Source organism: Ammospiza caudacuta, chromosome 1 (genome assembly GCF_027887145.1).
Source record: "Ammospiza caudacuta isolate bAmmCau1 chromosome 1, bAmmCau1.pri, whole genome shotgun sequence".
Classification (NCBI taxonomy): Eukaryota; Metazoa; Chordata; class Aves; order Passeriformes; family Passerellidae; genus Ammospiza; species Ammospiza caudacuta.
In genome coordinates this window covers 11,308,951-11,336,288 of record NC_080593.1, presented here as the reverse complement: position 1 = coordinate 11,336,288, position 27,338 = coordinate 11,308,951, and the positions used below count along the sequence as shown (strand labels likewise).

The 27,338-nt window shown below is 40.2% G+C and overlaps 1 protein-coding gene across 1 annotated transcript in view; it reads right to left on the bottom strand.

Moving 5' to 3' along the window:
* Nucleotides 1–20,954, bottom strand: part of WDR37 (WD repeat domain 37) — a 44,544-nt gene extending 23,590 nt beyond the window's left edge. The window contains exons 1-7 of the mRNA XM_058800971.1: nt 20,775–20,954; nt 11,665–11,842; nt 8,953–9,049; nt 7,165–7,260; nt 6,945–7,009; nt 1,684–1,819; nt 268–339 (exon numbers count right to left, since the gene is read on the bottom strand). Coding sequence (XP_058656954.1) covers nt 268–339; nt 1,684–1,819; nt 6,945–7,009; nt 7,165–7,260; nt 8,953–9,049; nt 11,665–11,802 — 604 coding nt within the window. The 5' untranslated portion in view covers nt 11,803–11,842; nt 20,775–20,954. The remainder of the gene's footprint in view (nt 1–267; nt 340–1,683; nt 1,820–6,944; nt 7,010–7,164; nt 7,261–8,952; nt 9,050–11,664; nt 11,843–20,774) is intronic.
* Between the last annotated feature and the right edge of the window lie 6,384 nt (nt 20,955–27,338).

Here is a 27,338-nt window from a genome sequence, read left to right as displayed (position 1 = left end):
GAGTGTCGTAACTGTGCCTGTAAATTTCTTTATATGGACTTGTTTATTCATTTAGCATTTGCAGAACTCTCTTAATGTGCCTCTCCAATAAAGAATCATATTACAAAACGTTCTCTGTATGAAAATTAGTGGAACTTCACAACTGACTTGTTAATGATGTTGGCAAAGCTGCAAGTGAAACCACAATAAACATTTCTGTAGCTGGCCAAAACACATTTCCCCCTCCCAAGCTCTGTTCCCAGTTTTCACAACATGCCCTTATCTTACCTGAGCCAACATGCCCTACATACTTGACAAGGCACTTCCCTGTTTCTATGCTCCACAGCAATGCAGTGTGATCTACAAAGATTAAAAAGCAGCTGTAAATAGTTAAAAACATGTTTTTCATTTTTACCCTTTCAACAAACAAGTTAACTTCCACTGTAGCACATACCATATGAAATAGATTTTAAATGTAGAACTCTTGACTACCACTTCATATACAAAATATTTTCTTATCATGGTACACAACTCCCCCAAAAAGTAAAGGTGCTGTCCTAATCAGATTAATTTGCAGCAGGGCAAATTGAAAGGCAAATTCTGTATAATGCTCCAGCTGTGTATCATGAGACTCAGGGAAAAAAAAAAAAAGAGAAAGCACTCCATGGTGAAAAAGGCAGCCACTACAAACAGGAATTCTATGCACAATCTATTTACTTCCTGCATGGAAATCCCAAATGCACACAGGTCACTGCAGAGCACTAAAAAAATTAATTTAAAAAGGAAATCACTCCAAATGCCACTCCTTTATCCTGCCACACCCAAAAATAAATAATTAATTTCAGTATTTAAGTGGGTAGAACCTTAAAGCTGAATTGGAGAATTTCCAGGAGGCTTCCAGGTTAAATCAGGACCAAGACATGATGTCCCACACAAAGACAAAATGTTTCCCCTCAGCAGGCACATAAAAGTTGTAACAGTTCGGTTCAAGCAGCAGAGATTTCTGGTCCATAAATATTAAAGTCTAGTCAATACCTTCAGCTTCAAAAGAATGTCACTTCAAATTGACTGATTCTATCTGGTTATTATTTATTTTCTTAATTTTCCAAAACTATACAAGTCTTTACATTGATTTTTGGACTATAATAGATTTAGTGACTTGTTCATTAGTACTTGTACCCCCTCAAGTGGAAGGAATAAATCTAATAAACTAAATAGGAATGAAAATTAAGATTTTTAGCTGCCCCAGTGTCCTGAGGCAAAAGACAGAATGCAAGAATACAAGAATATGCCAACTAAATGACCACATGTACAGCTTCTATAAAACAAAGACTAAACAATGCTAGGACAGAAAACCTGCAGGGATCTCTGTATCCAGCCATATGGAATTCTGTGCCACAGGCCTCCTCAAGCAAGCAGCTCCCCATCCCACCCACCCACCCCACCCAACATGCCAGAGCTGACTAGGGAGAGTGTGACCTGCATGGGAGTGACTGGCACACACTTGAGGAAGACCAACAAGCATGCTTGAACCTTCTAAGGGAAAGGAAATTCCAATTTTAAGAATTTTTCAGCTACAGAACTTCTTTAAAAGGACTCTTTCAGTGTGAAGCTCAGTTTTTGAGTATGCTTTGGATCTGTATTTGCTATAGCTTAGGGACTTAAACAGAATTTTCTAAATATTCATGCAACACAAAACTTTACCAGCAGATGCAGTTCCCAACACCACTGGCTGAGTTTTCGCGACACTGACATCCCAAATACCATCCCTGTGGCCAACATATTCCTTTACCAGCTGACAGATTGCCCTTGATGTTGTAGTTTTAAAACTGGATACAATCTGAAATAGCAGAGACACCAACATTTTTTTTTCCACATCGATGCAAGATTAGGTAATTATCTCACAGATAAAAATAGATATTAACTTTTCCATGATTCTTCAATATTCTGACAAATCACTACTGTCAAAAATGTGACAATTGATGGTAGGAAAGTGAGTTTGGATGCAAACATACCTCTCTTTTTTTTTTTTTTTTTTCTTTTTCAACAGCAGCCCTTTTACAGAATGCAAGACAAACTATTCTGTACTACAATAAAGCAATCTTATTGGAATAATGAGTTGTACAGTTGCAGAGTGCATTTCTCATTCAGTCTGGGTAAGGATTTTAATGGAATAAAAAAGGAGAAGAGCAAACCCAGCAAAAGACCTTAAAATTTTCCTTGCTATACCCAAACAAGTACATCTGGTTACTCAGACAGTCCCTGCTAGCCAGTGTAATGACTTTGAAAAAAAATGTATTTATTATATAACTCTAGTAAAACCCAGACACATTCCAATTTAAAACACTCACTGCTGCTTTTCTTTAAAACTGCATGAAGCTAATCAAATCAAACATCAACCTGAGAGCATATGCCTGTTTATTTGTGTAATGAAGCTTTTAAAATAGATGTCAAACTCATCTAAACATTTGATAAGCATGCTCCCTCAAAGTGAAGCTATTAGGGGAAAAACAGAGAAGGCTCATTAAATCCAAATTACTATGTGCATAAGTAATATCAAACAAAAGGAAGAAAAGTGTAGTAAAACAGTAAAACTACAAGTCACTACAGTGCAGGAATGCTCAAAACACTCAGCATCTACAGAAAGGATGCAAATGGCAGAAATTCTGCATTTTCAGATAAAGGAAGTGCAATATTCCAAAAAAAAAAAACCGTTTCTCTTGCTGAACACTTCCAGAGACAATTGAAACCAAGAGTCATGAAAGATGGCTTTAAAAAGTTAAGACCACCATTACCAATACCCTATTTTTACCCTCTGAGTCTTGAAGCTCCTAACTCTTCTTTGAGAAAGACTATCTCAAAAGCTTTGTTAAACTGAAACAAAAAGACAACTTCAATTTATCAGTGTTTTCCTCAGCACGGAATTACAGGCAGGTATTTGACCAGTTAAATCAAAACCTTTAAATACATCAACACAAATCACATTAAGACTTATCTACAGCTTAGCAAAAGTTAGAAAGTTAATTAAGTCTACATTTCAGATACAATAAACTATGGTTAAATCCCATTAGTTTCTGGTATTAAAATAGAAGGTCTTAAGTATGTCATTAAAGCAAATTACTTCAAAAAAGATTTTTAGAGCTAGAAGAAAATCTGCAAGAGCATTCCAAACCCTTAGCATGTCAACTCTCCAATGATGAAATGATAATGCCCTATTTGAATTCCAAATTATCAGCTAATATGCATTTTGGTTTCACAGCAGCAGAAGGAGCAGTCATTACAGATGCAATGAAAAGAAAATAGGCTAATGGTAAAGATTATTAGTTCAACCATACTGCAGAATTTCCTCAATTTTGAACACCATCCTACAGATACAACTTTGAATACAGTCCTCAAATTGAATGGACTCATGTATGAGAAGTGGAACAGCTGAATTAAGTACTAACAGGAAAGGACTAATACAGCACTCAGCTCAAACTCCAAACTTGGTATTTTCCAACTCAGCCTGTACTTGCATTCTATTCTGTCTTTCTAATGTTGAGTCAAACACCCACACAAAAGTTTTCTAGGAGAAGCTAAACCCTACCCATCAACAAACACAGAATTTCCAAAACTGCTGGACAGTGGTTTCACTGATCATTTAATGGCAAGGATGTAAAACTCCTTCTGAGGTATTAGCAGTCTTTAACTAACACACAGAGGAGTTCAAGAACACTATCCAACATTAAACATCCTGACACAGATATTTACTCAACACACACTTTTTCCAAGCTTTTTTTTCCTTTCCTTTTTTGCTGCCCTTCACCTCACGTACCAGTAACTGGATAAACTAGACAGGACTTGGACTACTTCCTGCTTTGCTAAACACACATAAACAATGTCCCAAGCCAGGAAAGGAAATATTTAAAGAACATGCAACTTGCTAAAAAGAGGTCTCTGTAGTGCAGAAAATTTCTGAAGTAACTTCTGTAGATCATCATACACAAATAAATGACCAAGCACATCCTGAGTGTGTTTCAGCTTTGCTTGTCCTCTTTCTTAAATTGATACAGTTTCATGTACTTCCTTCTACAAAAAGATTTTTCAATAGGAAAACAATTGTTTACTGTGTGAACAAGTGAAAACTGAGCACAAACTGAAACAATTGCATGGCAACCAGAGTCAGGCACCCTGTAACAAAGTTTCTTACACAACCAAGGCACATTAGAAATAAGAATGAAAACTTTATCAACTCAGGATCAGTCCAGAAGCATTACACTGTGCCTGATGAACAGAATGTCCTGTGAAGCAACTTTAGGCAGTGAAGTCAAAACTACATAGTCAAAAAAAGTTTTTTTCCTTTTAACTACTGGTGCATAAATACTTTTTTTTAAGAGACTTTATCCTGATCTAGACAAATCAGAGATCCTGCTATTTAGCTTGGATGGAGCAAGTTACATCATTTCAGCTTATTTTAGGACTCTGCATAAACAATTGATGCTTCCCTGATGTTGTAACAACTTTCATAAGCCAAGCATCATTAACAGCAGCCATTACATTTTGTTAACATCAAAATATGGATTTCATATAGTGATTCCTGCATCTAAAACCAACTGCAGTTAAATTATGGAATCTTGTCCATTAACAAAAAAATTACTTTTATCAGCACCAAGTGTTAAATGTACCTCTTCAGGATTTAGACACTGGTGGAAAACCCTTCCTGCTAAAACCATGCTTTTCTAAAACGAGTTTTGCCAACTTGATATACAGCTAAGTGATGAAAAATATTCCAGTATGGAAATCTCACATGAAGGGCTTGAATTAAGAATGCTCACTTCAGCATTTTCTCCAAGAGAATGAACAGGTTGCTTCAGTATTTCTTACCTGTCCTACTATTTTTTACCAATATTAAAGCAGTCAAGGATCAGACTTCTCATTAGATTAAGCAAATAGTGAAAGTATTTTCAGGAAAAAAATGAATTCTATATGCACTGTCAATCTGAAAAATGTAGTTGTGTGCAATTACACAAAACAATTGGTTTGTAAGACTCAAGTCTCTTCTAATCTTCCACAAGCAAAAAAAAACCCAATCAGTGCAAAAAACCACATACCTAAGAACCCCCTGTATGGTAGTAGCATAAAGGCAGGGCTGAAGAGAAAACTTGTGACCTCCTACCCCAGGGAGTTTGGAACACAACCATTTTGGGAAACAGCATTGTTCATTCAATGCTCACAGAAAGTACAGCCATAAAAATTTCAAAGCTGCTGAACTCTTAAAACTGTAAATGTGTTTTTCCTCAGACAGGGTATTGGGGAATTACATCCAGTCAGGGTCCAGATGGAAAAATCATGGTTTGTTAGAAAGTTATGTTCTTTCCTAACTCTTTGCTATAGTCTCTCTGTGGGTCAAAAGGCAATAGTTTACAGCCTTGACTCTTCTGTGTGGGGAGGAAGGACAGGTCCAAATAAAGCACTTCTGTGAGTGCATTAAGATCTCAAAGAACACACTGGACAGAGATATTCTCAGTGTTGTAACTTCCTTCAGCTCCTGTCTACTCCCCAGTACATTCTGACTCAAAGTTGCAAAATACATCAGCACATGCAGATATCTGCTGGCTACCAATTGATACAAGAGATGAGCATAATGCTCAGGTATTAAATTCTTCATGCTCCACTACTCATGGCTGCTTTGCTGTGCATGCATATCAGCTCCCCAGGAGTCTCCTCCTCCTCATACTTCCCAGCTTCCCATGCTGAAGCTATGAGATCTCCCTGTCTTGCTCAGGAAAAAATAAAAGTGCTACATTGCAAGGAAGTAAAAAGAAGACAAGGATTTAACACCTGCCTTAAAAGCCCAAACAAAAAAAAAGAACCCTATAAACAAAACAAAGCAAAAAAAAACTAAACAAAACCAAAAAACCCACAAAACACAACACTAGAGGGTACTAATTCATAACTACATAGTAGGTGCCAAAACTATACAGCCCCTATTAATATCATGTTGTCACTATTTAAGTGGTCTCATTAAAGAATTTTCAAGTCATTAAGTCTTGAAAGAGGCACCTTTATGCATCAAATTGGCAAGAATAAAAGTTTGAAAAACAACAAAATAAAAAGGAGACCAAATAAATCACAGTAGCTTCAGTCTATTTCACCACCCTATTCCTACTCTCAAACTTTCATATTTAAGAGAAGGCTTTTCGAAGACACCTACACCACATATCAGCCTGCATTACAGGTCACCACAGAGCTGACCAAACAGCTGGTTCACATTCCAGATTCCACTGTGGTTTCCTCACATTTTATTTAACCTTAATAATGTATCAATAAATTACTCTGATATAGAGAAAAAAGAGCAGCAGGTAAACTCTCTGCAAAAACTGAAAAAGAGGAGAGAGTGTGGGAAACAAAAATACCAGGCTGATGCAGATGTACAAAATGAAAAGCATCAGAAAGGTTAACTGTGCCATACACCAAGCAAAAAAAAACATCACTAGCTACTGATGAGCAAGGCTTGCAATATAAAGGAAACAAATTGTTCTAGTCTCATAGCTAAAAATAAAAATTATTTTAAAAAGGAATGTGTAGTAGTACACACAGAGGCGCCTACTTAAATCTCCATTTCAACTGTAATACCCAAATCTTATTCAGAAATCCACTAGCAAGTTCTCTATTTCCCTCAGAGAGAGAATTATTTTTTTAGTCCTGTTTACAAAACAGCACTCCCACATACACATGTGCACACTCTCTCCCCTCCAATATTCCTTCTTCAAAAAAGGTGAGCAATTATTGTAACAATATCATATGGTATGGTTGAAGTAATGGGTCACTGATGAATCCAAGATAAACATACTGCTCCTTAGGAGGCAGATTTATTTACAGACCAGCACTACCCCGCTTAGAGAAACCACAATTCACAACTTAAAGGACAGTCATGTGAGTTTCACAAGTACACATGGATGAACAGAGATTAATTTGTCTCATACCTTGCTAGTAGATGCCTTGTAAGTTGTCTTTAATTTCTGAGAAAGCTGACTGGTACTGTGACTGGCTGTGGAGACAAATAAATTCAAAGGAAGATATTTCAAATACAGCATTAGCTTGTTTGTGTAAGTAACTGGTATTCATTCCCTTCAGTAACATTCAACAAAGTACAAAAAAGTGGATTCAAAAATACTGGTTTAGGACTGTTTGTGGCTCTCTTACCTTTTGTTTTCAGTTGTCCTTTGCTCAGCTCAGCACCATCAACTGTCTGTCCTTCACCTGCTAGGCGCTCGTTCAGTGTATCAATCTCCCGACGCACTAACAAACCCAGAAATTCACATTACTACAGAAACTGACTATCATTAATAACAGCATTAACACACTACTTAAAAACTGGTATGGTTAGTAAGTAAGGTATTTTATGCTAAGGAGAGGAAAGGAGATGAACTGGGATTTTATAAAAGCAGATTTTATAAAGCAAGACTCATGCTGAATTTTCCAGAGACCAACCTTGACCCAGATTCCCACAAAGTATTGGTGGCTTCTAATTACTCTTACTAATAAATGAGGCTAAGGTTTAACAAAACCATTTCTGTGAAATACATGGCCCATCTGTATTGAATTAAATCCAGCAGAAGACAGAAAACTTGAGGCACCATAAATATTTTAGCCACAGAATTAGCACATCCTTTCTTAACACAGGTTTTATTAATCACAAAATAGCATTCTCCCTGAATAGTTGACTAATACTAGAGTCTCACAGGAAAGGTAGTGCTGCAAATGACTATTTTTTATACTTTGGAATTTATTTAAAAAAAAATTCTCTGTACAATAACTCCTGCACTAGTGTAGGAATTAGACCAAGAATAAAAAATATTAGACTGAGCATGAGAAGAGAAAAATTTAGAAATTGTCAGGGGGGGTGAAAAGAGATCACAATCATAACTAGAGCTGTGAGGTGAAGAAAGTAGATAAAGAAATGGAAATGGAAAAGAAGGAAAATAATCATACTCTGGAGGGTACAAATCCACCACTTGTTTTCTGACAAGTATTTCTGAAGGCTGGGGATGGAAATTCTACTTTTCTTGCTACCAACCAACTTCTCAGCAGGAGGCCAAGAGTTCACTTGTGCAAACAGTCACTAAAAATGCATACTTTTGATGACAGCCTTAACCAAAACAATCACGGGTTTTAAGAGAATAAAAAACCCAGAACATGTCAAAAAACGCAGGCAGGAATTTTTATTTTTTTTGTAACATGTCTGGTTTAAATGTGGGAACTGATTAGGTGTGGGAAAAAAATTACCTTGGACCCCAATCAGACATATTCCACAATTCAGAATCCAAGCCAATGTAACACAGCTTGAAATTCCAGCAAGGGAATTTTATAGGCCTGTGTTACTTAACTTGGGATCCTCTTGCATCACCTTGGATCACTTACATTATCAGCCAACTGCACTGTCATCAAACAAATAGCTTTTTAAGATAACACCTGGAATTTTTATCTGACTGCTTGACTTCAAAACTCCTGAGCAGCTGCAGGTGCTGGTTATGCAATGTGTAAGTAGTTTGATCCAAAACCACCCCATTTCACACTTTTTCAAGTAGGATTTCTAATTTTATTTACTAATATTACATAATTAAAATTAAGCCTATTTATTTACTAATATTACATCATTAAAATAAAGCCTGTAAATATAAAACATTGCCAAAAACTTCAAAGGCTGGATGGAGTTTCTGGAGATTAACATAACCAGAGCCTACAATGATAAGGAGCAGGCCTGTCACTGGCTTCCACAGACATCAGTTCTCACTGCTTGCATCAAAGAGCTAAGAAAGTGATTTTTTCTGAAAAGGTACATCTTTGGCTACAAGTTCAGAACAACTACTAAACTGCTCACAGGAAAACTACACTAATTATACTGCATTATCCAATGTAAACATTTTAATTAGTATTAATATAACCTAAATAGGAACAATTCATAAGTTGGAGAAAAAACTAGATACTCACATTCCAAATTTTCAATATACAGGTTTTCAAATTCCCGCTCTATTTGCCCAAAAAGTTCAAGGAGTGTATTCCGGACAGCAGATGGTAACTTAGAATCCTAGGAAGCAAAATACTGGGGGGTTAGATTTTTCATTACATATATTTGATAAAATTACTCTTCAGTCTTGAACTGATTTTAAGAGTTATCTCAATGTCCCAGCAAGGAGGCAAATTAAAACTACTCCTAGTGTAGAAACAAAACAAATAGCTATGTGCACCATAGAGTTATGCATTTTATATATTCTTTCTCTTTCAAGGGATAGAATTCAAAACACCTATGGTGATATTTGTTTTCGTTTTCCCTACTAGAGAAAAATTACAAAACCAAGATGCATGTACAATTCATTTTAAAAAATAGAAAGTGAGAAAAAATTTCTTTTAAGTATCAGTATGTTTCCAGTTCAAGAAGAAATACCTTTGTTTGATAAAGTAATTCAAAAGTTGACTATGCAATGGGTTACAAAGTTGTGAACACAATGCATCTTATTACCAAAGCTTAAGACAAACTAAAATTTTAAATGTATTATTGACATTTACCTACTTTTGTCATTAACCATAACTAAGTGTGAAGAAAACTACAATTTCTAATCCTTCCCTCCTCAGATATTACTCAAGCATTCTATTCCTCAGATGCTCGTAGACCACACTATGTAAATTGGCTTACTACACTTACTATTTACCCAGGTAGCCAGCTATGAAGTTCTTTTTAAAAAAGCTTTCACTGAACTGAGTCACCTTCCGTTCCAGCCCCGGGAATTGTCTGCAGGCACAGCGGGAAAGGCCGCCCGTGACCCTGGCTGGGCAGGTTATTTCCAAAGTTTAAAGAGAGAGCAAGAGAAGGCACTCATAGCCATGACACAGAGCACACCTGCTTTGTGCACAATTTCACACAGGTTCACAGCTGGTTTAAGCTGTGGCACTGTGCTGGAAGAAGTGGGACCACGCTCCTTAAGCCCCTCTACATCATTCCTTTCTTCATCTGCCTCTCCTCGGACAGGGTGAGACCAGAAGCACAATAGATCCTAATTAAAACCAACTCGAAACAAAACTGATTAAACAAAAATACTAAATACATTAAACACTGTTAAGAGAAACACTGAAGTTAGAAGAATTATTTCAAAATCAATTACCCAATAATTTCACACAGCAAGGTTATGGAAGAAACTAACTTATCCTACAACTTTTGCAACCAAAAGGAGATGTATAGAAGTTTTTCAAACCAATTCTCAAAGCCTGAAAGTATAAACAAATCTAAACTTGTAATGAAGTAACCAACACAGTAAAATGCATTCACTTCCTTTCCTCTGTTTAAAATTGGCATTGTTTAAAACAGCTTATTAAAACAGCATGTAATAATGTTATCTCTTTATCTGCAAAAGTCCTTAGCTAGATCTCATGAGGTTTACACAGCTCCACTGTGAAGGGGCACTAATACTCTCTACTTGATAGAATCTGCCACCCAGCTGCTCAAGGTCAACAAAATCCAACAAGATGATAGATAAAACATTTTAAACACCTATGCATTACAGCCTAAAACACCTGAAACAGTTTAACATTTTGGTTTACTATGCAGGGGTGACAGCATATCTTGACCTCTCAGCTGCCCTTCACAGCTTTCCTGAAGTAAGGCTGCAATACTTACAAATGCATGAAGAGTTTTCTATCCAAGTACTTGATTCTCCAACTTTTAGATGACTAGAAGCAACAACCTAGGCTCTGTTAATTCCCAGAAAACTAATGCTATGATTTACTAAAAATTAGATTTAATTAAAATAAAACAGTCACAACACTGAGAAAACACCAGGTTTTCCCTTCAGTGTTTCTGCAGACTTCAGTGTGAGGTTTCTCGCAGCCAAACTCCATTTGTATTTCAAACCAACTGTCTCATAAAAATCAAGCTTTGCATCATCTTTGCCAGTCCCGCACTAACACTGTGTAGTCAATTTGACAATAAATTCTTTTTAACTGGCATTTGCTTATATTTGCTAGTACTGCTTCTGACAGAAGCCTTACCTACTGGTAATATCAGAATTTTTAGGTGCAACACTCCAAGTCCAGATTGCACCCACTACTCTGACATGATTAAGAAAGCTACAGAAGCTGTGGCTGCTGTTCATTCCCTTAAATTTAATCCCAGAATAGCACACCTTCATTTGAGCCAAACAAGACAAACAAGCCCACACAAACAAAAATCTGAGTTAACTCACACTTCTGTCAGGCAGGCAGTATTTGTTTACTTTATGGAAAGGAATGCAGAACAGCATTCCAACTAATATTTTCCCTATCAGAGTCATCATAAGAAGTATCTGGTTATTCATACTTCTGGATTGCTGCCATTCCAAGAAAGCAAGAATCAATCTTGACTTTTTTCTTTTGCAGGTGGGAGGGAGAGGTTGCAGTGAATAAACAGGCTGGGGGTTTTACCACTGTTTTATGGCTTGATCATTCATCTAAGAAAACACAGAAGCTGATAAACTCCACAGGTCTCAACACAACCTACCTGAAACACTGTCAACAATCACGTCAATCATCTCCAAAGGCAGTGAGCGCTTACAAACAACAAATCTGCTGTTCCTGCAGCTTTGCTGGACATACTTCAATATTGAAGTTTGTTTAGCTTGTCCCCATAGGAAAGACACAAAAAGTGATGCAAGCTCCCCAGCAGCAGCTCACCTGCCCTTCCAGCATGTCTCTGTGCAGCGCCGCGCGCTCCTGCTCGGAGCTGTTGGTTCTCCGGATGGAAAGGCTGTGTGATTTACGCTTCTGCTTGGCTTGGCGAGCAGATGCACAGCTTCCACTTTCTACTGGCATTACTTCAAAAAAACAGCTTCACAGAGGCTCCTATGATAAACTAAGGACAAGCATTACACATTACAAATTGCCAAATGAACCACTATTTAAATTTTTTTTTCTCAAAATGGAAGGATTTGGTTCTACTGAACTTTGGAGTTGTTTGGGTTGTCATTAAAAAGAAGAGATCCCTCTTACTTACAGCTGGTCTTCAAACATTAAGTCCAAAACCATATGCATGTAGGTAAATAGAATGGAATTGTTTCTGCATTATTTATTCATTAGCTAACAAACCTCCACAAAAGGAAAATTAATTCCACTTCCTTACTCATTTTGGAGAACACCAGCAGAGACAGCCCCAAAATGCTTCCAGGAAACAAGTATTATGCATACTATAGTTCAATGAAATGCATGCAAAATTAAAACCCAGCTGGAAAATGAAAGCAAACATGGTAATTTAGGGACACTGTCAGGTTAAAAATGTATTATTCAACTTTTAGCATTACTGTATGAAATTTAACAGATGTCCTTGTTCAGAATTAGGCAGAAACTAATTTTCATTACAGAAGTTCTGAAAACTACCTTCCACCATTTTTGGAAGCTCATGGTTTCACTTTCCTTAATAATGAAAATGCCCATGAATTTATGAAAGTAGTGAAAGTGTGCCTGACTTAACAGGCTGCTGGTGATGTGGTTAATTTCTGTCACCTTGATAAAGCCAAATATATTCATTTCAATATGCCTAAAACCACCTGACAGTATCACCAAACAGTATTACCATGTATGAGCTACTGCTTCCCCTGTTTAAGAAAAATCAAATTATGTCTGATTTATTGCATAGATGTGGAGAATATATATGAAAAATCAAATTATGTTTGATTGCATAAATATGGAGAATATGTTCTTTACTGTCAAAATCTTATTTTTCAAACATTTAATTACTGGATTTTTTTAATTTAAACCCAACACTCAACAGAAATTAATTTTTGTTTCATGGAGTACCAGTTGTTAAATATTTCAAATGTTTCAGGATTGATTACCCAAAATTTTTCAATCATGCACAATAAGAACAAAATAAAAATTCATTCTCCAGCATAAATCATTTCTGAAACAACAATCAAAACTTAAAATAGGTGCAATAGTCTGCAGAGAAATAGGAGAGCAGAGTTGGCAAAGCTAACCAGGCAACTGAGCTTCCTTTTAAACAAGTTGATCAGAGAAAATTTAAACCAAACCCAGGACCACTTCCAATTTAAGATCCGCCAACACGCTGGATCTCACGCTAGGAATGAGCACCAGGCTATGAACAAGGCAGGCATTAACCACTTCAGGGCTTTGACATGGTGTGTGCAGCTCTTACCACATCATAAAGCCAAGGAAAGCACTACTAAAAACACAGTATGCACTGTGAATAACATGAGCTTGAAACCTCCTTTGGGTTTTAAATCACAAAATGAAAATGTATAGAGATACAGGTATTAGTATCAAAAATGAGACTAGATTTAGTTAAGATTTTAATGCCCATCCATCCTTATTAAAGAACTTGGTATTTTAATTAGCTTTTAGAAGAACTGTGTTCCAGTAACCTGACACCAATTCCATAGTGAATCTAAAATAAAATTTAGGCTGCACCAGTGACCTGTACTGTACTAAATTTTATTTTTCAGATCCTCTGGATTCCACAGAGTCCTCCCCTGCACCTAATCCCATCAGAGCTTTTAATGTGTGATTAATCAGTAGTAACTAAATAGTGATATTCACAAATTAAAGAAGAGGCTAAAAAAAACTACCATTGGGTAGTTCCTTATTTGCCTAAATGCTGCTATTCACTGTGGCTAGAGTCCTCTACAAAATTTTTTAAGTCCATCCCATAAACAGTTACTGTCAATTCTCTGGGCTTCACTAAGTATCTTCCTGTTCATGGACATATGGTCAAGAATGAGGAACAGGTTTTCCATGCTCATCACATTTCTATTTCCTTTCAAAAGAGGATCAAATCCCAAGCACACATATATATTCTCCCCTCTTCCACCCTGCTTCCTAGCTCCCTTGGGAACCACTCTTTCAATGGCTTTCAGTGACCATATTCTGCAGTTTGGGATTACATTTTAAGGCCAGAAGCATCAGCGTGCACACAGGTAGATTTGTTAAGACAGTTTTATTCACATAGCTACTATAATCCCATAAATCCATTAACACCATTTCACTTAAGATCTGGGGGTAGAGGGGGGTAAAAAAACCCAAAAGACAACTTCTAATCCCTGCCAGATGTGGCTCCTGAACTGTTAGACACAAAGATGTTAATGTGGCATATGCCTTACAAGCCACTGTTTTAACTATATCAGTATCCACTTGCCCTTTCTGCCAAGCTACTTCATTTTGGAGGACATTACCCAAGCAATATCCTTTTTTTGAGTAGAATGATTTGCATTGGAAGGCACCTTTAAAGGTCCTCTAGTCAGACTCCTCTGCAATGGGCAGGGACATCTGGTTGCTCACCAGGTTGCTCAGAGCCCTGTGCAACCTGACCTTGAATGTTTCCACGGGTGTGGCATCCATTGCCTCTCTGGCCAGCCTGTGCCCATGTTGCACCACCCTCATTCTAAAAAATTCTTCCTTCTATTTAATCTCAATCTACCCTTTTTTAGGTTAAAATCATTACCCTTTGTCATATCACTATAGTCCCTGGTAATAAGTCTCTCCTTCTCCAAAGTTCCCGTTAAGTATTGGAAGGGATAAGGTGACAGGGACACCCTGATAAGGTGTCCCCAGAGAATCCTCTTGGGCTAAAAACCCCATCTCTCTCAGTTTTTTTTTCCACAGAAGAGGTTTGCAGCACACTGATAACTTTTGTACCTCTTCTTTGAACTAGCTCTAACATGTCCACATCTTCTTGTGCCATTGCCTGCAGGCACACATTTCTGCCTCATGTCTGGTTTTTCATGCCCCAGTACCCCCAGGTCCCTCTCTGCTGGCTGCTCTCAATCTGTTCACCCTCCAGCCTGCACTGATACCAGGGACTGCTCCAACCCAAGGTACAGGACCCTGCAGTTGGCCTTGTTGAACTTCATGAGGTTTGCACTCCTGAAGCCTGTCATGGTCCCTCTGGGTGCTATCCCTTCTCTCAGTGAATCAACTGCAGCATCACTACATGCAGATTTGGCAGCTATACACTCTAGCACATAGAATTTAAAGGGACACAGTCATATGCATGAGATTACATCTTTACAGAGTGAAATTCTCACATTCTCTACGTAGAAGTTTCTACTTTGGCAGCTCGTGAGCAAAGGGAGCAGACTGGGTAGGAATCACTGTCTCTGTTGCCCTGCAGGCAGTGTCCCTGCCAGGGACTGCCCCCTCCTCATGCAGCAGCATGACACACCACCCATGCACGTTCTGGAGAGGGCAAACATGCAGCTGTTCCCAGGCTCGGCAGGAGGGTGCACACAGCCACAGCAAAGCTGAAACCAAAGAGGCCACAAGCAGGCATGTGCATACAGAGGATGGCAAGGACAAGTTAAGGGGAATAGCTTCACTGCCTTTAATAGTGTTGTTCTGAATCCCACCAAACAGCCTGACAAACTTTGAGTCATGGAGCAATAATCAATACGTTTTTCTTAGAACAAGGATTTAAATTCAGTTTTAAAATAGTGACAGTGTCCCTTTAAATATTAACTTCACTTTGACAATTTCAGAACTCTTCTGATCCAATTGCAGCAGTAAGAAGCTATAGGTTTTTCAAGAGTAGATTTCACAAAATAAATCCTTGGCAATATGATGCAAAAAAAATTAGGTGCTCATTTCTAGCAGTTACCTGATTCCCCTTATTATGTAAGGTTTTCAAACAATGAAAATTACCTGTCCAGAATATCAGTGTCATGTTACATATCCTAAGAAAACCATATTAAATATTGATTAGTGAAACAGTCGGTAGTACACAAACCAGTCAAAGTCTTTCAATTCTTTGAAACTTGTAGTTAGAACACACCAGACAACAGGAAAGGGGGGATGAGGGAAAACATAAACACAAATGAATCCCAGTGAAACCAAGTAAGAAAAAAGTGCTTCAAAACAACCCGTTATATATTATTAGCCAGATATAGTTAATCTTAGCTTTTCCAAATGGGTTCTGAAAAGAAAAATTCACTAAGGTCACTTTTCCTTCTACTCAGTAATGCCCCAAGTAGGATGGAAAACCCACCAAGAAGCATTGGAACCTTGCTTCCTGAATCAAATGAAGCTAAATTCACAGAAGCTAAAAATTAGCAATCAAGCATAAAAAAGCCTGAAGAAATGTACTTTCTGAGAAAAAAGGGAGAGGGGGAGAAAGAGGAAGCATATTGTATTACTAAAGTATTTTCACTAAGGGTGGCAGTTCACAAGTGCTGTATTACTAAGAAGTGAGATTAAGAGACATACTGAGCTATTCTGCTCAATCATTTTGGAAAACACTCCAATTGCACAGACTTCACACAGTGATCTGTGAAAGCCTCCAGAGAATCTTTCCAGCAATATAAATCTGCAGAAGTAGGGGAGTAAAAGGTGTCCCAGAAAACATCTAGACCACAGGTGGTTACTGCTTGCTAAATGCAAAGATACTCCAGTATTTCAGATATGCTGTTTAATTAAACTCACAGGATATTTTACAGTGTGTTAAATTAAAGTTCCACCACCTACCTTTCTGTAACAGATGTACCCAGTCACAGGAAGTATTTCATCAGAGTAACAGTAAAGAGCAGATGTGTAACCAATTACTGTTTTAGTCAGCTACAACAGAGAAACAGCACCAACAAAGAGTGCACACACTGGCCTTTCCAGACTTAAAAACTCACTGCAGCAGTAACTCATCATGCTTGCCTACTTCTGCTCTTGAACAGAGAACAAGGAGGCTGCTGAAAGGAAAGAATTCCTGGGGTATGCATGTTGCTGAAGCCAGGGAGAAAAGCTGTGCTCTGCTGTCAGAGCACAGACAGAATGGCTACAGTATTGCATTTCCTTTTTTGTTCATTCAAGACAACACACAAGTTGTGTAAAGGGAAAGCATCAGGAAGATTCAGCAACATCTTCCCCAACATCTCCCTGCTCCATTTTCTTTGGAGTTTAGAAATAGCAATAGTTGCTATTTAAATGATTGTCTCAAATGAAAAAAAAAAAAAAAAATACCATTTTAGTGTATTTGTGTGTGCTTAAATCTCTTCATCTCATATCTCCCGTTTTCAAACATAGCTTAGAAGAAAATTTCTGTGTGTACTATATAAAACACAAAGACATTTTACAATAGTAATTATTGTCTAGTGCAGCACTAAAACCTTCCAATACAAAGATGCCCATTAATGTAGGGGAGTGTGTGGGTTTGGGGCTTTTTTTTCCACAAAGCAGGGAGGGAAAACAGAAAGAGAGAAGAATGATTACAGTTATTAGGTTCTTAATTACATGGAACTCAGTTTGACAGCATTATTCATGAGTTAAGGGAATTTAAGTATCAATATATGCCACTACATTCTTTTATTAATATGCAAAGAAATCAAATTTAAAGGAGTAAAACTTTCATTTTGAGGTCTTCAGTGAACAATTTGCCTCAGTGATGCTGTACATTCAAGTACCATTAATTCAATGCAAGCTGCAGGACTACAGCACACCTGAGAAAGACCAGGCTAAACAGACTGCTTTGTAAGACTAGCTGTTTAGCTAAAGGTAAATATTTAGGAAACAAAACCATTCCAGATCATCACAGATGATGCTAGAAACACTAATGAGTGTGCTCAAACCTTGTGAAATCCACTCAAGCATTACAACATTGATTTTTCTTTTTCTAAATTTAGTGCAGCTTTCTTTCAAATGAAACTGGGTGTTCCTCGAAATGTAAAAGGGGAAAGCAGGGGGAAAGCAGGCATCCACCACTGAGGGTGACAACCTCCTTTCAATAGAAAGCCGAGTAAAGAAGCTGCACCAATAAATTTGAAGTATGTTATACAGCTGAAATCAAGGATAAAAACTTTAACACATTAGTGAGTACCTACTCTAAGCAAGCTACTAACACCAACATCCAAATATAAAATGTAAGCTAGCCCAGTTCTGCAGCTAGCAAGTTGATCTTGCTAATTCAACTATGTCAGCAAATGCTGCAGTCACACCAAAATGCAGGGCTGACCCAGCCTGCCATACAGTCTGCTGAAGCAAAAAATGTTACTCCCACCATACAAGTTCATATTATCTAATACTAAACAACAATAATTAGCAGATTTGGACTTTCTTTAATATGGTAGAAACCTTCCTGGGTCCACTAATAATAATCAGACTAAGACCTGAAAGCTTCCCTTTGAGACCAGGGCTACCTATGCTCACTGAGGGTGCTCATTGTTTGAACTAGTTTAAATGGTGAAATACAATATAATCTTATGTTCAACACTAGTTAGTAACCTATCAGTATATATTGTACCCTTCCTTTATTTAGAGGTATTGATGAACTGACTTTATTGAAGAACTCAAGGGATAGCATCAATTCCTGCAAAATTACTTACAGCTGGTGAACTCCTAAAATATGAAGGGTACTTTATTTCCTCAGCTGTTTCACAGGCACTGCAGCTCCCATTTCTGTATTAGCAAATCCTTAACAGCCTAGAAGTAGCCTCCATGCAGGCACAGGGATGCAAATACAGGACCTGAGGGTGAGGAATCCTAAGGAAGTTCAAAAGCAAAAGCAATTTAACCAGGTGTTTGCTCAAGGAAGTACTGCACCACACTCAGAAGCTAGAATGTTATTCTGCTAGTCCCTAAAGAAATAATATTTGTGTATTTGTTATGGATGTATTCATTAATTGCTATTATGGTCTTATTCAAGCACAGTGACCTCTAGTATCACTGCTCTTCATCTGGGAATATAAAGTAAACTAAAATCTTTTCATTCTTAAGACTTGAACAAAAGCAAGTAATTTTGACTCTGACTGTAATATATCTAGCAAGCTCTTCAGAAGCACCAATAAATAATCTCTGCACAGCACATTCTTGAAGCATTACCTCATGTGGTCTAGCACAGAGAACTACAGAACCTACCAACAGACCATGTAAGAGCACTGTGAGCACCCAGCCTACCATCTTGAACAGCAAGCCTAAAAATAGTCAGTACATATTGCTTGCAGATGAGAAAATACAAACCACTCTGGCTTGCAAGAAGACCATCCTGATTCCTGTCCATTCCTCAGTGGTCATTCACAGACCAGTAACCAGCTCTCCCCCACAGGGCTTTGAAGGGTTGGCCTCCAAAAAAAGCCCCTCACCCTGGCTTTCACCTCACAAGACAACCTACTAGCCTTAGCTCCAAGACTTAAAATTCCATGACATAAAATGATCCTAATCGCATCTCAAATGTATAGAATGCAATACCACTTAATTCCTCCTTACTTGGCACATACCAGTTGTGGCTTGCAATTTCAGGATAGGAGTCAGATCTTATTGTAAGCGATTATTACTACACAATATTTGTCTTGTGACTGTACCAACAAACTTAAGCACTTCTGTCCATACTAAAGACTGCATGCTTCAAACAAGTCCTGAATTAAAGAAATAGATGGTGGAAGGGCCTGTCTATATTAAATAGGCAGTCTCATCTCAAAATCTTTAGATTAAACATGATAAACATAGTTCAGGGACAAACATACACATAAACAACTGGCATTAAAAAGACAATCAACATTACAGTTGGCCCTAAATGCTAATGTTTAGTGCCAGCACCTTTTCTTAAAATAACTGCCCAAGTCCACAACACACAAAGCGACATCTAAAGTTACTACAAGACAGGTTAGAGCTGACATCATGCACAAAGATTATCTAATCTTAACTACTCATTAGAAAACATACTTGTGGGTTCTTGGGGTTAGCAGTTCTCATTCAAAATGATCAGAAACGCCAACAGCAAACTAGCTTGGAAAGCAGTTTCAGAAATTTGCTCAAGGAAAATGATGCAGTTGTAATGTTGTAAAATGGGTGCCTGAACAACAGATGTTCGTATCATGTCAAGGTGCACTCAATGACACTGAATCACTTCGAAGAAGCTGCTCCACCAGTTCCTTACATAAACCTTCCATTACATTACTGTTATAGAAAGCCCACTTCACAGCAATAACAAAATAAATTTGACAAGAGAGATAAAAACACACATAGAAGTTTCTCTTTTCTCACAAACACCACGATGTCCTTGAGCCACAGATCAACACAACTTGAAAGAAGTTTTCCTCATCTTTGCAAAGAACGGAACCTAACATCCACTCAACCCCTGAATACATTAAGCATATCCATTCTTCCCTCAAACTTATTTTCATGGGGTTTTAGCTCAGAAAAGGAGAGATCTGAAGATGGCTCTTTGCAGACAACTTTTATCCATCTTGGACACTTCCATGTCATCCTCCCACTGCTGAAGGCCAGATTCACCCCATGCCACCACAAACTGTGCTCCCCTCATCATTTAGCTGTGCCCCACTTCAGAAATTTGGGGGTTTCACGTTTACTCCATTTGTACAGGTGTCAGAGGATCTGAACTCCACCTGTAAGCTCCTGGGGCTCTATGCTTGGCCTGTCCTCAGGGTAGACAGCAGCACACGAACAAAGTTAGCGAGAGGAGTCTCCTCACAGCACCCTCGGCTTCCCCACCGCAGACCTGGAACCATCCCTACAGCCTGGGGCTGGGAGCGCTCAAAAACCGCCACACACAGAAGAGGAAGGATAGCTTATTTTCGCTTATTTCAGGTTTTTATAGGAGAACGTGCAAGTCATTTCACGCGGAAATCAAGCAGAATAGGACGGGCAGGGAGGGGGTGCCCGGGCAGGAGCCCCGGTTTGCGCCGCGGGCCTGGGCGGCGGCAGTGGCACAGCGCAGGTAGCGCGGCCATGGTGCCACCGCCGCTGCCCCGGAGCCCGCCCGGAGCCCCGCAGCCCTCAGCCCCGCGGGCGGCCGCGAACATGGCGGAGGGTCCGCGCCCCGCTGCCCCCGCACTCACCTGTCAGCCACAGCCGCGGCGGCGGGCGGGGAGGGGCAGGGCCGCAGGCGGCGCGGAGAAAGAGGAGGGGAAGGATGAGGACAACGAGGAGGAGAAGGCGGGAGGGGCAGCAGCGGAGACAGCAGCAGCAGCGGCGATGATCGCGGCGCCGCTCGGGCAGGACGCGCCTCCCCGGTGCCGAGCCCTCGCGGCGACATCCGGCGGAAGCGGCGCAGCCCCCGCTCCGAGCCGCGATGGCGACGGGCTGGCACCGGGACAGCCTCCCTCCCGCCCGGCACTGCCCGCGGGCTCGGGAACGCCCCGGCCTCAGGGAGAGCCTCCCGCCCGGCACTGCGGGAAGGGAACAGGGAGAGCCTCCCGCCCGGCACGGCCCGCGGGCTCGTGAACGCCCTGGCTTCAGGGAGAGCCTCGCCGCTTTGGCAGTGCCGGCCTCAGGGAGAACCTCCCGGCCGGCACTGCCCGGGGGCTCGGGAACGCCCCGGACACAGGGAGAGCCCCGGGGGCTTGGCAGTGCCGTGGCCTCAGGGAGAGCCTCCCGCCGGGCACTGCCCGCGGGCTCGGGAACAGGGAGAGCCTCCCGCCCGGCACTGCCCGCGGGCTCGGGAACAGGGAGAGCCTCCCGCCCGGTACTGCCCGGGGACTTGGCCGTGCCCCGGCCTCGGGGAGAGCCCCGCGGGCCCGAGAGTGCCCCGGCCTCGGGGAGAGCCCCGCGGGCCCGAGAGTGCCGCCGGGGCTGGGCAGGAGCTGCCCCGGCACCCTGCACTCCCGGCCCCGCTGCTCCCGGGCCCCGCAGTGCCGGAGGTTAAGCAGCGGGATGTGTGCCGTGCCGAGGGAGCCCGGGGTAACGCTTGGCTCCCTCACCGTTACTGTTACCGAATTGAAACTGCTGCTGCTGCTTTGGTTAGTCAGTTACCTCCCGTAACACTGCATCAGGTGGGCTGACAGGGAGATGAAACCTTGCTGGAACACCACTGGAATTCCATATTTTTTTAATACAGAAGGGCTGGGAGATACTGAATGTGGAATTTTTCCGCTGTGTCTGCAGACCGAGTGACAGGGGCAGCGCATCAAAGCTAACCACGACGTTCTGCAAGCAGGCTGTTCACTCTGAAGCCTACAAGGCGTAATTGAAATGTGATTAATTCCTCTGCTGATTAGCACTTGGAATAAACCTCCACCTAAAATTCTTATTCATTGTAGCAGATAGTGAAAGTCAAAAGAGGTCTTCGCCTAATTATTTTCTCTCTTCTGGCGGATTATCTTCACTGCCTTAGAAGAGGTCTGTAAAAAGGCCAGAAGAACATGTGCCAGTGAGAGCCGGAAATATTACATTTTCTTTTAATGTGCTTCCCAACTACAAATCTGCCTGCAGTTCTCATTTGTCTTTTTTCCTTTCTACTCACTTCTGTGCAGTCATGTCTTAAAGCTGTATTAAACAGCAACAAAAATAGTGGTTTACCTCTTTACTAGCATATTTTTCATTACTGGAGGTCAATCTCCAAAATCACTAATTGGTTGAGAACATCCTGTAATTTTAGCCTATTCCCTTCTTCAAAGTCACTAAAAGAGAGCAAACTAAATAGCTAAATGGCTTCAAGGAATGGAAAAGAGGGGAGACTGCACAGGCAAAAGGAGAGGGACAAGGGATGGAACAGAGGTGCCCAGGAGGAAGCTGAACACAACCTGACTAAATGCTTTGAATGAACTTTGAAGTTCGATGCTTTGAATTCTCTTTAGAGTTGGTGCAGTTGTGGGTGGCTCAGCCATCTTAGCCAAGTGACAATTCGAGTTCTCAGCTGTTCAGTTTCTAGCTAGACATTTTTAAGCCTCATAATCCCTACCAAAATTACTTTACACTAATATAACTGTACTGTACTGTAACAATTTTAGCTATATGTATGAAGGAAAAAAATGTCCAGCACGAAGATCCACCTTAGAGATTTCCTGGGGAGAACACCTGGCAGCTTTTTTCTCTTCTGGAGCAGCACACTCCCCAGGAGCAGAGTGCATTACAGAGATGGCCATTTTTTCACCTGAATAAATGCAAAATACTGAAATGAGGAAAGATGGGCTTAGACAATTTTTTCCTTAATACAGGGTGCCTCACCTGAAAATGAGCAGGCCCTGTATGGATGCAGTTGCTTTTTCATGAGAGGAGAATGACAAGTGGCCTGTTGTCACTCTAGCTCTGCTGCTGGTTTGGTTTTGTCACGGCACTGCAAGAGTGGCAGGAGCTGTGTAATGTGTAGGAGCAAGTACAGAACAAAAGACTGCTTTTCACAAACTACCTGATACAAAACAAGGGACATAAATATCAATACAGGAGCCATGGGAAACAGGGTAGTGCTAGTCAGCACCTTTTCAATAGGTTTTTCAATAAGAATACAGTAAATAGAGTGGGAAAAGTTAGGTTGTCCTGGACAAATCTACTTCTGCACCCATGGCTGGACTAGAAAAGACAAGATAGGAGGCTTGGGAAGTCAGCAACATGACAGAGCAATAGCTGAACCTCCCAAATCAGCATTTTTCAAACCTGTAAATGTAGCAGGAAAAGGCAAAGCCTTCTGTCCAGAGCTCAAACCAAAAGAAATAAAAACAAAACCAAATCAACTGACCAAAAAATTCAAGAGAGAAAAGGACTCAAGGGTTATTTCTTGATTCATATAGGAAACCTTCTAATAACTCCTTCCTAGAAGAGTGGTTTCCTATACCATTATTCATTCACCTTATGCTGTATAAAAACATTTGGAAGCCATCCATCACAGCACTCTTTCCATCAGCTTGAGATAGCAGAACAAATGCAAATACAACATCCTACTTAGATATTTAGCATATATGGATTACATTCTTACTACAAAGACATCTGTCTTCTCTGAAGCGAGCTGAAGCCAACCCACTTCCCTGAAAAAGGCCTTTTAAAAAGAGTCAAGGGAACAGGAGATTAGCTAAGACTGGGAAGAATTTACTTCTCATTTCAGATAAAACCCAGGTTGTTTCTCACTAAGCTCACGAGTGGATCATTTAGACAAATATTTTGTGAAGAGCTACAGCTCCAGGCAGGAAAGGACTCACAAGAGAAATTCTCTAGGGAGATCAGGAACAAGGATAGCTCTGTAGCCGAGAAGGGTGAAGTGGAAGTCTTAAACATCAGAGCAAGTTAACAGGAAGGTGAAAAAGAACAAATTTGCATGTGAAGGGGGGGAAAGAAGCCCATTAATCTTCCTTGGAAAATCTGAAAACTGAGGACAAGCATTTTTCAGGAGTTTATGCATTCTAGGCTGGGGTCAAATCCCAGCTTTGTTCAGCATGTATTTCATCTTGTAGCTTGTTTAACTTGCTGGAGAATTGAAAGGTTTTCCTTGAGTTTGGTGGGTATTGCACTTCCCTTTCTCTTAGTAGGCACCAAAACTATGTCAGGGGTTAGCAACTGGTTGGATTTTCAGGGGAATGAAAGACTTTCCAGTTGTTACAGGAAACTGTCTTTGCCTTGTTAGCTGAGTGTTTGAAAACAGTCAGGGGACTTCAGGAGATGCAAAAACTAAGTCTCAAAAGCATTTGTATGTCACTTCAGGCATTCTGTTTATGCAGGGTGGAGTACAAGTTCTGAGGTTACAGTGAAGTGCATACCATTACAAAAATTAGCATGCTTTATGTTCAACACAGAGCTTTGAAGGTGAAGAGCAAGTCTGGAGGGGAGCAAAAGGAAAGATGATACAGGGGACATAAAACCTGGCATCTGGTTAAAGGCTTGGGAAGTCTCTCCCTTGTTTGTTTTATGAAAATGGTTTGTTTTGTCTCTGTCATCCTTTGGCCCTGCTTCTTTGCCTCTCACTTTCCACCAGGACTTGTTGCCACTTCTTGCTGCTCACCAGCATTGACTCAGGTGAAGTGCTGTGTTTGTCTGTGCAAGACAGAAGCTGTAATTGTTTCTGACTGTCAGGTTCTGAGGTGCCTGCATAGAAATTTTCAGTAGTTATTGCTAGGAAGAAAAGCCTCTTTTCTCTATCATCCATAAGCACATTTCTCCTGGCTTCCCTCTGCTGTGCAGCCTGAAGGTCACTGTGTACACCTGCCAATGTCCCATGCCAGCTGTGCCCCAGGCACAGACACATCTCTGCCTCCCAGGGGAGTAGTTTCTATTCTAAAAGAGCTTCACTCGCAGGAGAGCTGTGTGTTAACTCTGTTGGCATCATATAAAATGCTGGTTTCTGTGTCCATCTCAGTAGTTGGTTTTTTTGTTGTTTTTTTTTTTTTTTTTTTTTGGTTTTTTTTTTTTTTTTTTGGATCTGTGTAGCTCATTTTGTTACTTTAGGAAAATGATAGAAGAAAAAATTACAGTTTTGTTTGTTTATTTTTATCTGGAACAATGAAACAAGTAAGTGATTCATGTGGTGAAGGATGTTCTCAGTATATCTATGAAGATATACCAGTATATCTCAGTCTCCAATTATTGTTCTTTTGTGCCAGTGACTCAGCAATAACTAATCTGTAAAGTAAGGAAAAGTAAACTCAATAAAAAGCAATCTGTGTACATTTCTGTCCTTTCTGAGAGTACATATTCATTATCAACAGTCCTGTGATAGCATTAAATTTGTAGCTTATTAATGAATAACACAATATTAACATTAGTAGATAATGCTATGGTTTATGTAGTTAAAAGGATATGTAGCAGTGAACACATTGTTACAGTCTTATTTTTTTTCTTTTTTTTTTCACTTTTGATGCTCTGCTGGTTTCAAGTGGCTTTCACTCAAATCACCTCCACTCTTCTTTCTTTCAGCAAGCTCTGCACAGGGAAATGCTGTAAGATAACCCACCCCATCCCCCCTCCACTGAAAAATATTAACTGTCCATTTGAACATTTGTGCTGTTAATGATATCTCTCAGTGATAGGCCATCTGTCCTGTTCACAGGAAAAATCAAGCAAACCAGGCTGAAATGCTGGAACTTGATCTGAGTGTGACTCAGAGCAAGCCTTGCCTCCAAGACATGTGAAATATCATTTCTAGGCTTTTTATGGCATCCAGTCAAAACCCAAATCCGTGGACGAGCAATAAGCCAGCAAAAGTCTTGCTGAGAAGGTATTTAGCCATGGTGGTGAGAAGTTTCTAGAGTCTGGTATTGAAGTTTTTCTAATTTGTTATCTGTGCATATCTAAACTCCCATATCTGACCAGTTCACCTTGACATCCCACCTGTGCTCCACTGCTGCCCAGGATGTTTGGTTGTTGCTTTCTCTGCCCTCAAGAGCTCACAGAGCCAGGCAATTCCAGGGCTTGACTAGCACAGTGTGGAGGGGTTTGACAGCTGGCCTGCAACAAAGCTGAGTTAATAGAAGAAATAACAATTGATGATTTTCGAGTGTATCCATAGCAAAGAAGAAGACAAAGCCATCAGCACAGAAACAGATTAGAAAAGATACATGACAATTTTTGTAAGCTAGATTACATGCATAAGTAGATGTGTATACAAGTAGATGTGCCTTATTAAATTTCTGTAAAACTTTTGCCAATTATATTAACATTAATTGCTTTGCACCAATGAATATAAGTTATTGTGATGTAGTTAATTGTCACAGACATATTGTATGAAAAATCCTTTTGCAGGATCTTTTCTCCCGAGAAGCTGAGAAACATCAGCTTCTCCATGTTTTGCTGCTTTGGAATGTGATTTGGAGAATTGCTTACCCAGCATATGAAATTGTTTTTACTTGATGATCAATGACAGCCACCTATACTGAGGCTGTGAGAAGTCACAAGATTTTATTATCATTCCATTCCTTTCCTTTGCTAGCCTTCTGATGAAATCCTTTCTTCTATTCTTTTAGTGTAGTTTTAATATATCATTTTCTTTTAATAAAATATAATATATATCAGAAAATAATAAATCAACCTTCTGAAACATGGAGTCAAGATTCTCCTCTCTTCCCTCGTCCTGGGGCCCCTGCAAACACCATCACAGTTAATGACTTAAGATCACGCTTTGTTAAGAGTATATAAGCTAGAGAACGCTCAGAATAAAAAACTTTTTTCTTCCTGAATCCTGACCACGTGTGTCTATCACGTCCAACCCAACAGTGACAGCACAGGAGCTGCCTCCCAGCAGCTGTGGCTCAGCGCAGGAGGGAGCCGGTGTTCATCCAAACCTCCTCAGCTCGAAGATGCTGCTGCGGATCAAAGAAAAGCATACAGGATGAGATGTGCCAAAACCCCCCGGTACTCTGCAGTCCCGGGCTTATGGCCGCCGCCTGGAGCACTCCCAGACCGAGCAAATATTCCATGCTAGAACTGCTTGCCACAAACAGCGGCACATCTGTAGGAGCCGGGACTTGGGCACAGCCCTTCGGTTTTCGTGGGTGGGTGAAAAGACCATAAGCAGCGGGGAATGTAAGCAGCGGGGAATGTTAGAGACACTCAAGTTTAGACATTGGGATGGGCTGCCCAGGGAGGCGGTGGAGTCACAGTCCCTGGAGGTGTTTAAGCAAAGTGTGGATGCGGCACTGAGTGCCATGGCTGACACGGTACTGTCCGGTCATAGCCTGGACTCGATGACCTCAGAGGTCCTT